The sequence below is a fragment of the Oncorhynchus gorbuscha genome, unplaced genomic scaffold, assembly GCF_021184085.1.
Source record: "Oncorhynchus gorbuscha isolate QuinsamMale2020 ecotype Even-year unplaced genomic scaffold, OgorEven_v1.0 Un_scaffold_31:::fragment_4:::debris, whole genome shotgun sequence".
In the NCBI taxonomy this organism is placed as follows: Eukaryota; Metazoa; Chordata; class Actinopteri; order Salmoniformes; family Salmonidae; genus Oncorhynchus; species Oncorhynchus gorbuscha.
Genome location: NW_025745171.1, coordinates 162,239 through 175,249, shown reverse-complemented (window position 1 = coordinate 175,249; position 13,011 = coordinate 162,239). Strand labels below are relative to the sequence as shown.

Below are 13,011 nucleotides of genomic sequence, written 5' to 3'. Positions count from 1 at the left end.
CTGTCCACAATGTTCATTTCATCTCAAATAGACGAAAACACTCACAGAATATGGCTGCCTAAATATGGTTCCCAATCAGAGACAACGAGAATCATCTGACTCTGATTGAGAACCGCCTCAGGCAGCCATAGACTACGTCGACGCCCCACAAAACCCCAAGACAAAAAACACACCACAATAACCCATGTCACACCTTGGCCTGACCAAATATATTAAGAAAACACAAAATACTAAGACCAAGGCGTGACAGAACCCCCCCCCCCCTAAGGTGCGGACTCCCGGACGCACCTCAAAACCATAGTGAGGGTCCGGGTGGGCGTCTGTCCATGGTGGCGGCTCCGGCTCGGGACGTGGACCCCACTCCATAAATGTCATAGTTCCTCCCCCTCGCGTCCTGGGATAATCCACCCTCGCCACCGACCATGGCCTAATAGTCCTCACCCAGAACCCCACTGGACTGAGGGGCAGCTCGGGACTGAGGGGCAGCTCGGGACTGAGGGGCAGCTCGGGACTGAGGGGAAGCCCAGTACTGAGAGGAAGCCCAGTACTGAGATGAAGCTCAGGCAGGTAGTTTGCTCCGGCAGATCCTGGCTGGCTGGCGGATCTGGAAGAGTCTGGTTGACTGGCAGATCTGGAAGAGTCTGGTTGACTGGCAGATCTGGAATCTAGCTGCTCCATGCAGACTGACAGCTCTGGCTGCTCCATGTAGACTGGCAGCTCTGGCTGCTCCATGCAGATTGGCAGCTCTGGCTGCTCCATGCAGACTGGCAGCTCTGGCTGCTCCATGCAGACTGGCAGCTCTGGCTGCTCCATGCAGACTGGCAGCTCTGGCTGCTCCATGCAGACTGGCAGCTCTGGCTGCTCCATGCAGACTGGCAGCTTTGGCTGCTCCATGCAGACTGGCAGCTCTGGCTGCTCCATGCAGACTGGCAGCTCAGGCTGCTCCATGCAGACTGACAGCTCAGGCTGCTCCATGCAGGCTGACAGCTCTGGCTGCTCCATGCAGGCTGACAGCTCTGGCTGCTCCATGTAGACTGGCAGCTCTGGCTGCTCCATGCAGACTGGCAGCTCTGGCTGCGTTGAACAGGCAGGAGGCTCCGGCAGCGCAGGAGAGGAGAAAGGCTCCGACAGCGCTGAACAGGCGGGAGACTCCAGCAGCGCTGTAGAGAAGGAAGGCTCTGGCTGCGCTAAACAGGCGGGAGACTCCGGCAGTGCAGGAGAGGAGAAAGGCTCCGACAGCGCTGAACAGGCGGGAGACTCCAGCAGCGCTGTAGAGGAGGAAGGCTCTGGAAGCGCTGAACAGGCGGGAGACTCCGGCAGCGCTGGAGAGGCGGGGCGCACTGTAGGCCTAATGCGTGGTGCTGGCACAGGTGGAACTGGATAGAGAACACGCACAGGAAGCCTGGTGCGGGGAGCTGCCACCGGCGGACTGGTGTTTGGAGGTGGCTCTGGATAGACCGGACCGTGCAGGCGCACTGGAGCTCTTGAGCACAGAGCCTGCCCAACCTTACCTGGCTTGATGCCCACTCTAGCCCGGCCAATACGAAGAGCTGGTATGAACCGCACCTGGCTATGCACCCGCACTGGAAACACCGTGCGCTCCATAGCATAACACGGTGCCTGCCCGGTCTCTCTAGCCCCCCGGTAAGCACAGGGAGTTTGCGCAGGTCTCCTACCTGGCATAGCCATACTCCCTGTAAGCCACCCCCCCCAATACATTTTTGGGGCTGACTCTCAGGCTTCCATCCGCTTCGTCGTGCTGCCTCTTCATACCAGCGCCTCTCCGCTTTCCTCGCCTCCAGTTCTTCCTTGGGGCAGCGATATTCTCCAGGCTGTGCCCATGGTCCTTTTCCGTCCAATATCCCTTCCCAAGTCCAGAAGTCCTTTGATCGCTGCTCCTCACGATTAACAGGGGGAGTTGGCTCAGGTCTGTCTCCTGACTCTGCCACACTCTCCCTGAGCCCCCCCCAATACATTTTTGGGGCTGCTTTTCGGGCTTCCTTGCCAACCGTGTTCCCTCATATCGTCGGCTCCTATCTCCGGCTGCCTCTGCTCTCCTAAGTGCCTCCACCTGTTCCCATGGGAGGCGCGTATCTCCTCCCAAGTGTAACAACCTTTGCCATCCAACACGTCTTCCCATGTCCATTCTTCCTTTCGCTGCCTGTTACCACGCCGCTCGGTCCGGGTGTGGTGGGTGATTCTGTAACGGCATTCGTCTGTTGAAGGAGAAGCGGACCAAAATGCAGCGTGGTGGTTACTCATGTTCTTTAATGAAGAATAGCGATTACATGAAATAACTATAAATATTACAAAACAACAAACGGAACGTGAAAACCTATACAGCCTGTCTGGTGAATAACTAACACAGAGACAGGAACAATCACCCACGAAAACACTCACAGAATATGGCTGCCTAAATATGGTTCCCAATCAGAGACAATGAGAATCACCTGACTCTGATTGAGAACCGCCTCAGGAGAGCCATAGACTACGTAGACGCCCCACAAAACCCCAAGACAAAAAACACACCACAATATCCCATGTCACACCCTGGCCTGACCAAATATATAAAGTAAACACAAAATACTAAGACCAAGGCGTGACAAGCTGGTTGAGAGAAAATCAAGTGTTCAAAGCTGTCATCAAGGCAAAGGGTGGCTATTTGAAGAATCTCAAATACATTTTGATTTGATTAACACTTTTTTTGGTTGCTACATGATTCCATGTGTTATTTCATAGCTGTGATGTCTTCACAATTATTCTACAATGTAGAACATAGTCAAAATAAAGAAAAACCTTTGAATGAGTAGGTGTGCCCAAACTTTTGACTGCTTCTGTATGTTGTGAAATTGTTAGACATTACTTGTTAGATATTACTGCACTGTCGGAGTTAGAAACCCAAGCATTTCGCTAAACCCGCAATAACATTTGCATACATCAAGTGTATGTGACCAATAAAATTGTATTTGATTTGAATTATAATCATATATTTTGTGTTTTTTCTTGTTTTGTTGTAAACTGTTTCTATTTTGATATTGTATAATGCAACTGAATTGAAAACTATCAGGGGGGTGGATGGATAATATTAATATGCATTTGCATATGGACACTTCTGGGGCGATTCTAATCTGGTGAAACACCTGCAGTATTGTTAGTTGCGGTCCAACACCTAAAAGACATACCCTCGTTTTATGCCCTTGGGGGAATCCCTGATTTATGGCAGTCCAAATGATTAGCCAAGAAAGTAAGTTTGCAACGTAAGCCCCCCAACCCTCGTTTTTAGTCGAGTTTGCGAGTGAACAATTGGGCCTGAAACTCCCCATAATTCAATTCACGACAATTTTACATCCACTAAGAAAAGTCAGCGAAAATTTAAAAACAAAAATGGAGCAGTCAACATACAAGTGTAAGTAAAAACTAATATAAAAAGGTTAGAACTTGTGCAACTAATGCACATAACGGCACAAACACGTCTCGTAAAAGTAATGTTTTTGTTTGGTTAGCTTTTGGAAATTGTAGAAATAAAATATTTTGCTTCTTTAGGAGTTCCAGCTAGGCAGGCTAACATTAGTTAGCTAATTAATTTGATAGCTTACATACAGTAGTCGTATATTAATAATGATATAGTTAATATAAGTAGACATGCAATCATAATTGACTGTAGCGCATATAAAGCACCCACAAACTGCCGCTGGCTGAAAATACAATCATCCCGGGATTAACGAGTAACGAATATCCGGGCAAGTGCGGTCCATATAAAAAGAATTCATTCCTCCCATGCCCTGCAAGTGAATACTCGTGAGACGTCATCAGAAGTGTCCACATCATTTGAGGGCTGAGGGAATAAGGGTGTGTTTTACGTGTATGCACTGTATTTGTATGGGGTTAGCGTTTTTATTATCATTACACACTAATGCTGTATATGTGCTTTCGGAGTTATCGGAAGTTAGTTCCGACTGGGAAGTTTCACTTGAACGACCCTACATCATATATATATATATATATATATATATATATATATATATATATATATATATATATATATATATATATATATATATATATATATATATATATATATATATTTGTTTAGCTAACCCTCAATTGTTTTACATCTGCATACAAGTCGGAATTTGCCTACAAGTGTGAAACAACCAGGACAATGTGCGAGTTGTGACGTTTTACCATAACTTTTCAACCAAATTAACAAATTCGTTTTTGACAGCTACAATAGGTCTATGGGTAATGTAGATAGTTTGACCATATTTTCAATGTTAAGCAAACTAGCTAATATTTATCAGCAACGTTGTTTGAAGAATTGTTCAGACCAAAAAGCACATGAATAAAACAAAGTCGTATTTTCAAAATCAAATAGGAATCTCCGACGAGCACAGGAACGCAGCATAACCAAATGGCAAGGTGGTAATTACGAGTTGTGAAGTCATAAATACAATTTAGATGCATACACATGCTTTGAACTCGTTGAAACGTGATTGACAAATTGCCAACAAGCTGATCAACCGTAAACTAAAAGTACAGCTATCAATCATGCTTGTAAACCAAATATAGTGTTAAACATAATAGATTCATTTTATAAATAATGTTTAATTGTTACACTTAACTGACAAAAATTATATTATGGAGATAATTTCCTGAGGTGATATCAGAGTACATCATGGGGAGAATTCGGTGTTCTTGCCGTGTTGCATTAAACTGGGAACTCGGAAATCTCCGACATCAGTGTGTTCAAAACAACTGGCAATTCCGGGAAAATGTTTCGAGCAGGATAAATTGTTTTGAAAAGTCATCCTACTCGGAATTACAAGTCGGAAAACTCTGGAATCCTACACTTCCCCGATTTGAATATCGTTTTTGACCTCGTTCTTTCCCGAATCCCAGTTGTCATGAAAGCACCACTGGAGACGATGGGGTTTTCCCCCACTTGGTTATGAACGTAGTAGTTCCTTACAAAACTACAACTAATTTACCATAAATACTGATGTATATATCGGGAGCCATATGATTTTGTATAGAGGGAAATAGTAAGTAAAAACCATGGTTCTAGTTTTCTTGAAGCGGATGTGTAAGCGGAAGTGGAGTATTGGTATATTATTGTTACATGGTAGTAATATGGTAGTTGGTAGTAAAAGAAAGCTGGGAGATATATCAATCTCTATATATATATAAACACAATATTTGAAAGTTAATAGCGTCGAGCAACATATGCATCTACTGAACAATTTTATACGAAATGTTTATCCTGAAAAATGTATATTCCTGAACTGTGCGAGCACACAAAAGAAAGACACCATACGAAGTTATTCGCCAGCAAGCAGTCACAGCACAGTGTGGCTAGGCTAACTTATAGCTAGCTAGGAAGTATCGTCGATTTTAATGACAACAGCAACTACAAAAGTACTCGGGTGACACGAAGCAAAAGAACCGTGTGCATGAGAATGGTTTAAATTAGCTCGTTGTCTGGTTTATTGTGGAGCAAATAACGTATGTTGCTGCATCGGGAATGTCGACCCTTCACCTCCACGGAACCCCACCGCCTGTTGTATAGCGACGAGCTAGCTAACGTTCTCCTTCAATTGAATGGACGTCGCAGTGGACGTGGTTTGATCAACAATGTGCGCTAATTGCTAAGCTAACTGCTCAGGTTTCGATGTTGATGGTCACGAGCTACTCTTCGGATGAAGAGGGTCGCACTCTTTTAGCCTGAAACTACTGAAGAACGTCATATTTAGATTGGATGACCACTAAGGCGCAACTTTAAATGGATTAAATTGCGAAATCTGGATGAAATAATGCATTTTCCTGGCACATGAAGATGTCACAACCAATGGATATTCAAAAGTGAAATCGCACATGATGGGAAATGTTTATTGGGTTAATATGGAGCTTAGAATAGTTATACATGACATTTTTGGGGGGCCGTTATTATTTTGTTGCGGGATCATATGCCCACATTTAAAAGGGGAGTGATGGCGCTTTTGACTGATGTCCTGCGCCCCAGGTAGTCCTCAGGCTTTCAGTTAACGTTGCTGTACTGGAGTGGTGGGGTGGATGCTGCCTGGCTTGGCCCAGCAATTTCCTAAAATTGGAAAAGGACTGGAAATGTATTTTTGATCTTTTACAGTTTTGTCTTTGAGACGTCAACTCAACAATATTGTCATGTCGCCCAGCTGTTGGCATATCAAGAAATTGTCTTCATTGAAATTATTTTTCTTGAGACTTAAACAATCATGAACATGAAGGAGAAGTTCCCGAAGCAACAATATGTGTGCTAATTGAAAGATAACCTAATCATGGACTGATGTCACTCACAGATGTCAACACAATATATTTTAAACACAAGTACTATTGGCTTTTTAAAGAAAATATAATTTGTGATTTCATCATGTCTGATTTTGCTGAATTCGTACCCCCTCCCGAGTGCCCAGTTTTTGAGCCGAGTTGGGAAGATTTTTCGGATCCACTAGGATTTATAAACAAGATTCGACCTATTGCAGAGAGAACTGGCATCTGCAAAATTCGACCGCCAGAGGTAACCTCACTGTTTATGCTTTTGGAATATAACACATTGCTTCCATTTTAAGATTTACGCCTGCATTGGTTTGTGCCCTTGTTGTCATCTATTTATGGTATTTTCGGCCTAGCCCACGCACATTTTTTTGTCGAGTAACGACATTTCTCGTTTAATTTTTTATGTGTGGAGGTAAAATTTCTTGTCTGTTAATCAGTTTATTTGAACAATGATTTTGGATGTTTTATTTAGCCAAACAGTTAAAGTAAAGTCGTAATTTAAAACAGCGGCCTCAATTCCAGACTCCCGTCTGACTCTTTTTTTGTGTTTTTTTGTGTGTATGTCTTCTGGACAGATCGCAACTGTTACATTCGGGATATCAAGTAACGTCCCACGAGTTAGATGTCTAGATATTTTTTGAAACTATTAACAATTTGATATACCAATTCCGAGTTGCTTTTCATTTGATGGCCTAGATTTCCAAGTCTTTGCTACATCATATGACTACAATATGAGCAATATCCATGTATGCAGCTGTGAAGCGTTTTATATATATATTTATTTATTTTCATGGTTTGGGATAGGCCTACAGTGGCAGGAAGTTAAATTATTACCCAAATGCTCAACTTTTCATGTTTTATTGTTTCGCCTTGTGCAAATCAAATGTATGTCTAATATTGGTCTTATTCTCTTTTATTCCCATTTCCCACCTGGAACATTTGGGTGATTAGGCTAACCCTCTTAATTTGGTCAATTTTGCACCCACACTTAAACTTGACAGTTGCTTCTGGGAGGTTTTATTTTATTGCACTGTGCTCCAGTATTATTTGTCATTTCGGGTTAAGTCTGTGCCCATTTTAAAGCAATTAGACGACAGGGACTTAAATTATTATTTGTGTCATATCCAGTATTCTGGTATTGTTGGGTGGATTTTAACATTTTAGATTTTCATTTTATTTTTTACATCCAATTTCCTTGGCTGACGCTTTCCAAATCTGTATACACATTTATTTATGTGAAAAGGGGATTTGAATAGTATTATGTAATGTTTATTTTGAAAAGTATTTTCTATTTTTGTTGTTGCTTTTACTTCCACATTACTTAGTCATATGAAAATCTGAACCAAAGTTGTTCATTTGGTTTCCATTGTTCTCTTTTGTCTTTTAGGACTGGACACCTCCTTTTGCCTGCGACGTGCGCAACTTCCGCTTTACTCCCAGAGTCCAGAGACTCAATGAATTGGAGGTAAGTATACTGCACCTAGTTACAACACTGTGAAGGCTATATTTGAAATGCAGTTAGGTACCATGTATGTAGTCGTTATAAGGTATAGGCCTAAATAGGCAGTCATTGTACATAAGAATTTGTTCTTAACTGACTTGCCTAGTTAAATAAAAATAGTTATTGCCTAAGTAAGTAGTCAGTCAGTAAGTAGTCAAATAAGCTAGTTATTCAAATGAGTTTGTCAGTCATTCACTGATGTATGTTATTTTGTATGTATGTTATTATATGTTATGTTTTGATAGTCTGAATAAACATGTTTTTTTTGTGAGGTAACCTATAAGTTGGTGTGGCTTGACAGTGCAGACCTTATGTGCATTGACTGCAGCTGCCGTCACATTTTTGGGGCAGCACTCTTGAATACAATGACTGAGTTAAGTTAAAAAATGTATTGTCTCAAACAAACATCCAGTGACAGTGCAGAGAGCCACATCAAATGACTGAAATACTCATAATAAACATTGATAAAAGATACAAGTGTTATGCATAGAATTATAGATTAACCTCTCCTTAATGCAACCACTGTGTCAGATTTCAAAAAGGCTTTACGGCGAAAGCACACCGTGCGATTATGTTAGGTTAGCACTTAACCACAGAAAAACATAGACATTTTCCAAAGAAGGAGAGGTGTCAAAGTCAGAAATAGTGTTAGAAATATTCACTTACCTTTTTTTTGATCTTCATCTGGTGGAACTCCCAGGAATCCCAGTTCCACAATAAATGTTTGGTTTGTTTGATAAAGTCCATAATTTATGTCCAAATACCTCCTTTTTGTTCGCGCGTTTAGCCCAGTAATCCAAATGCTCAATGCGCGATCGCTTAGTTCTGCCGAAAAGTTAAAAAAGTTATATTACAGTTTGAAGAAAGATGTCAAACGATGTAGCTCAGTTGGTAGAGCATGGCGCTTGTAACGCCAAGGTAGTGGGTTCGTTCCCCGGGACCACCCATACGTAGAATGTATGCACACATGACTGTAAGTCGCTTTGGATAAAAGCGTCTGCTAAATGGCATATATTAGAATCAATCTTTAGGATGTTTTTATCATAAATCTTCAATAATGTATCAACTGGACAATTCCTTTTAGAAATTAAAAGGAACTTCTCACGGCCGCGCGCATGATTCGGCTCATGGCATTCTGCCAGACATCTGACTGAAACAGCTCTCATTCGCACCCCTTCACAGTAGAAGCCTGAAACAAGGTTCTAAAGACTGTTGACACCTAGTGGAAGCCTTAGGTAGTGCAATATGACCCCATAGACACTGTATATTCGATAGGCAATCACTTCAAAAACGACAACTCAGATTTCCCACTTCCTGGTTGGATTTTTTCTCAGGTTTTTGCCTGCCATATGAGTTCTGTTATACTCAGACATCATTCAAACAGTTTTAGAAATTTCAGTGTGTTTTCTATCCAAATCTATTATGCATATTCTATATATGCATATTCTAGCTTTTGGGCCTGTGTAGCAGGCAGTTTACTCTGGGCACCTTTTTATCCAAGCTACTCAATACTGCCCCCCAGTCCCAAAGAAGTTAAAGGATATCAGTCACTGGTTTTTGTAGGCTGTCTTTACTTTGATTTCTCCAAGGCTACAGCACCCAAAGGCACCTCTTTATATTCCTGTTTAGAGTTAAGCATGCCAGATTTCACTTGGAATTGACTTTCATGTGTTTGTACTAGAGGTCGACCGATTATGATTTTTCAATGCCGATACCGGTTATTGGAGGATCAAAAAAGCAGATACCGATTAATCGGCCGATTAAATAAAAAAAATAATAATATATGTATTTGTAATAATGACAATTACAACAATACTGAATTAACACTTATTTTAACTTAATTTAATACATCAATAAAATCAATTTAGCCTCAAGTAGATAATGAAACATGTTCAATTTGGTTTAAATAATGCCAAAACAAAGTGTTGGAGAAGAACGTAAAAGTGCAATATGTGCTATGTAAGAAAGCTAATGTTTCAGTTCCTTGCTCAGAACATGAGATCATATGAAAGTTGGTGGTTCCTTTTAACATGAGTCTTCAATATTCCCAGGTAAGAAGTTTTAGGTTGTAATTATTATAGGACTATTTCCCTCTATACCATTTGTATTTCATTAACCTTTGACTATTGGATGTTCTTATAGGCACTTTAGTATTGCCAGTGTAACAGTATAGCTTCCGTCCCTCTCCTCGCTCCTCCCTGGGCTCGAACCAGCAACACAATGACAACAGCCACCACATCGAAGCGTCCCATGCAGAGCAAGGGAAACAACCACCCCAAGGCTCAGAGCGAGTGAAGTTTGAAATGCTATTAGCGCAAGCTAACTAGCCAGCCATTTCACTTCGGTCACTCCAGCGTCATCTCGGGAGTTGATAGGTTTGAATTCATAAACAGCGCAATGCTTGACGCACAACGAAGAGCTGCTGGCAAATCGCACGAAAGTGCTGTTTGAATGAATGTTTATGCGCCTGCTTCTGCCTACCACCGCTCAGTCAGATACTTAGATACTTGTATGCTTATATGCTCAGTCAGATTATATGCAACACAGGACATGCTAGATAATATCTAGTAATATCATCAACCATGTGTAGTTAACTAGAGGTTATGATTGATTGTTTTTTATAAGATAAGTTTAATGCTAGCTAGCAACTTACCTTTGCTTATTGCATTTGCGTAACAGGCAATCTCCTTGTGGAGTGCAACGAGAGAGAGGCAGGTCGTTAATTGCGTTGGACTAGTTAACTGTAAGACTGCAAGATTGGATCCCCCCGAGCTGACAAGGTGAAAATCTGTCGTTCTGCCCCGAACAATGCGGTTAACCCACCGTTCCTAGGCCGTCATTGAAAATAAGAATGTGTTCTTAACTGACTTGCCTAGTTAAATAAAGATTAAATAAAGGTGTAAAAAAAAAAAAAAAAAAATCGGCGCCCAAAAATACCGATTTCCGATTGTTATGAAATCGGCCATAATTAATCGGCCATTCCAATTAATCGGCCGACCTCTACTTTGTGCCGTTCCCTCACCTCTCCCATTGCTTTCAGGCCCTCACTCGGGTCAAGCTCAACTTCCTGGATCAGATTGCCAAGTTCTGGGAACTGCAGGGGTCCAGGCTGCGCTTCCCTCATGTGGAGAGGAAGATCCTCGATCTGTACCAGCTCAGCAAGGTAAGACCGGAGTCGGACCATTCACCTGAACAGTATACTGTTTTTAGAAACGTGGTGTGTTTGTAAGTATGCTGTGATTTATTTATATCTTAGGAGTAAGTAAATCAAATCAAATAAAATTGTATTTGTCACATACACATGGTTAGCAGATGTTAATGCGAGTGTAGCGAAATGCTTGTGCTTCTAGTTCCAACAATGCAGTAATAACCAACAAGTAATCTAACTAACAATTCCAAAACTACTGTCTTATACACAGTGTAAGGGGATAAAGAATATGTACATAAGGATATATGAATGAGTGATGGTACAGAGCAGCATAGGCAAGATACAGTAGATGGTATCGAGTACAGTATATACATATGAGATGAGTATGTAAACAAAGTGGCATAGTTAAAGTGGCTAGTGATACATGTATTACATAAGGATGCAGTCGATGATATAGAGTACAGTATATATACGTATGCATATGAGATGAATAATGTAGGGTAAGTAACATTATATAAGGCAGCATTGTTTAAAGTGGCTAGTGATATATTTACATCATTTCCCATCAATTCCCATTATTAAAGTGGCTGGAGTTGAGTCAGTGTCAGTGTGTTGGCAGCAGCCATTCAATGTTAGTGGTGGCTGTTTAACAGTCTGATGGCCTTGAGATAGAAGCTGTTTTTCAGTCTCTCGGTCCCAGCTTTGATGCACCTGTACTGACCTCGCCTTCTGGATGGTAGTGGGGTGAACAGGCAGTGGCTCGGGTGGTTGTTGTCCTTGATGATCTTTATGGCCTTCCTGTAACATCGGGTGGTGTAGGTGTAGAGTTTGTTTTGGATTTTGTTTTAGGACAGCAGAGGTGCTAAGTGCTGGTGTACATTTGAATGTCTCCTTACTATTCTGAAAATATGCTTTTTGTGTGTGAGTCAACTATAACCATCTTACTAAAACACATTGTATTTCAGATTGTCTCCTCCGAAGGAGGCTTTGATACCGTGTGTAAGGAGAAGAGATGGTCCAAGGTGGGCAGCAGGATGGGTTTCCCCCCAGGGAAGGGTATGGGCTCTCTGCTGCGGTCCCACTTCGAGAGGATCCTCTACCCCTATGAGCTCTTCCAGTCTGGAGCCACGCTCACTGTAAGTGCTATTGGTCGACACATGCACACAAGAACATGTAGGCTCTGGAGTGTGAGAAATGTTTTTGTGATGTCAATAGTGGTAGTAAATTGCATCAGCCCTCTATTGGCAAATGTTAGGTGTGGATCAGCATAGGTTTGTGCTATGTATTCACACTTCTACATTCTTACAACTCATGTCAAAATACCCTGTCATGTAGTTATTTCCTTTTGTGCTTTGCCATGCTACATTCACATTTGTAACAGTGTTCTGTACAGAGGAGGCTGGTGGGAAGAGCTATAGGAGGACGGGCTCATTGTAACGGCTAGGACATAATCAATCAAGCCATTACAATAAGCCCATCCTCCTATAGCTCCTCTCACCAGCCTCTTCTGGTTCTGTATCACAACATGTAAGGGATAATTAACGAGGGGCTATGCGTTCTATGGAAAATAATGAACTATGTGGAAGGTGTGTTCCACAACGTGCTAGTGGAATGGAACTAACCTTCCACCGAGTTGCATTATTTTCCAGAGAAAGCATAGAGCCTCGAGTTGATTATCCCTTTCATTCCATGGTTATAATTTAACGCCTTTACTGCTTTAATAGCTAGCAAGTTTACTAGATAGCTACAGTAGTTGCCTTGGTAACCAAACATACCTGCTAGTTTAGCTAACCAAGCCATCTGTCCTAGCTTGCTATTATGAAAATATGTTTTTAGTTAGAATTTTGCTTTCAAAAGCAGCTCAAACACAGAACATGTAAGAATGAACTATAGCCATTGAATGCTACTGTGCACATATACCGTGCCTTATGGGAATTATACAACTGGTGGGTCTAATGCTGATTGGTTAAATGCTCACTCCAGCCGGTGTCTAATTCCACAAGTTACCACCGGCTAAATCTATATTAAAATGCCTATTTATTCTGTTCCGTCT

At 41.8% G+C, this 13,011-nt stretch overlaps 1 protein-coding gene across 10 annotated transcripts in view; it reads left to right on the top strand.

Moving 5' to 3' along the window:
• Positions 1 to 4,925: 4,925 nt before the first annotated feature.
• The window catches only part of LOC124017688 (lysine-specific demethylase 5A-like), a 95,558-nt gene continuing 87,472 nt past the window's right edge, over positions 4,926 to 13,011 (top strand). For 7 of the 10 annotated variants that reach the window (XM_046332955.1, XM_046332954.1, XM_046332953.1 and 4 more), the window contains exons 1-4: positions 5,120 to 6,550; positions 7,697 to 7,774; positions 10,851 to 10,973; positions 11,924 to 12,094. In XM_046332955.1, coding sequence (XP_046188911.1) covers positions 6,320 to 6,550; positions 7,697 to 7,774; positions 10,851 to 10,973; positions 11,924 to 12,094 — 603 coding nt within the window. In that variant the 5' untranslated portion in view covers positions 5,120 to 6,319. Of the gene's footprint in view, positions 5,043 to 5,119; positions 6,551 to 7,696; positions 7,775 to 10,532; positions 10,591 to 10,850; positions 10,974 to 11,923; positions 12,095 to 13,011 lie in introns of those variants that run through there. The other 3 variants (XM_046332960.1, XM_046332962.1, XM_046332959.1) reach the window with 3 other exon arrangements.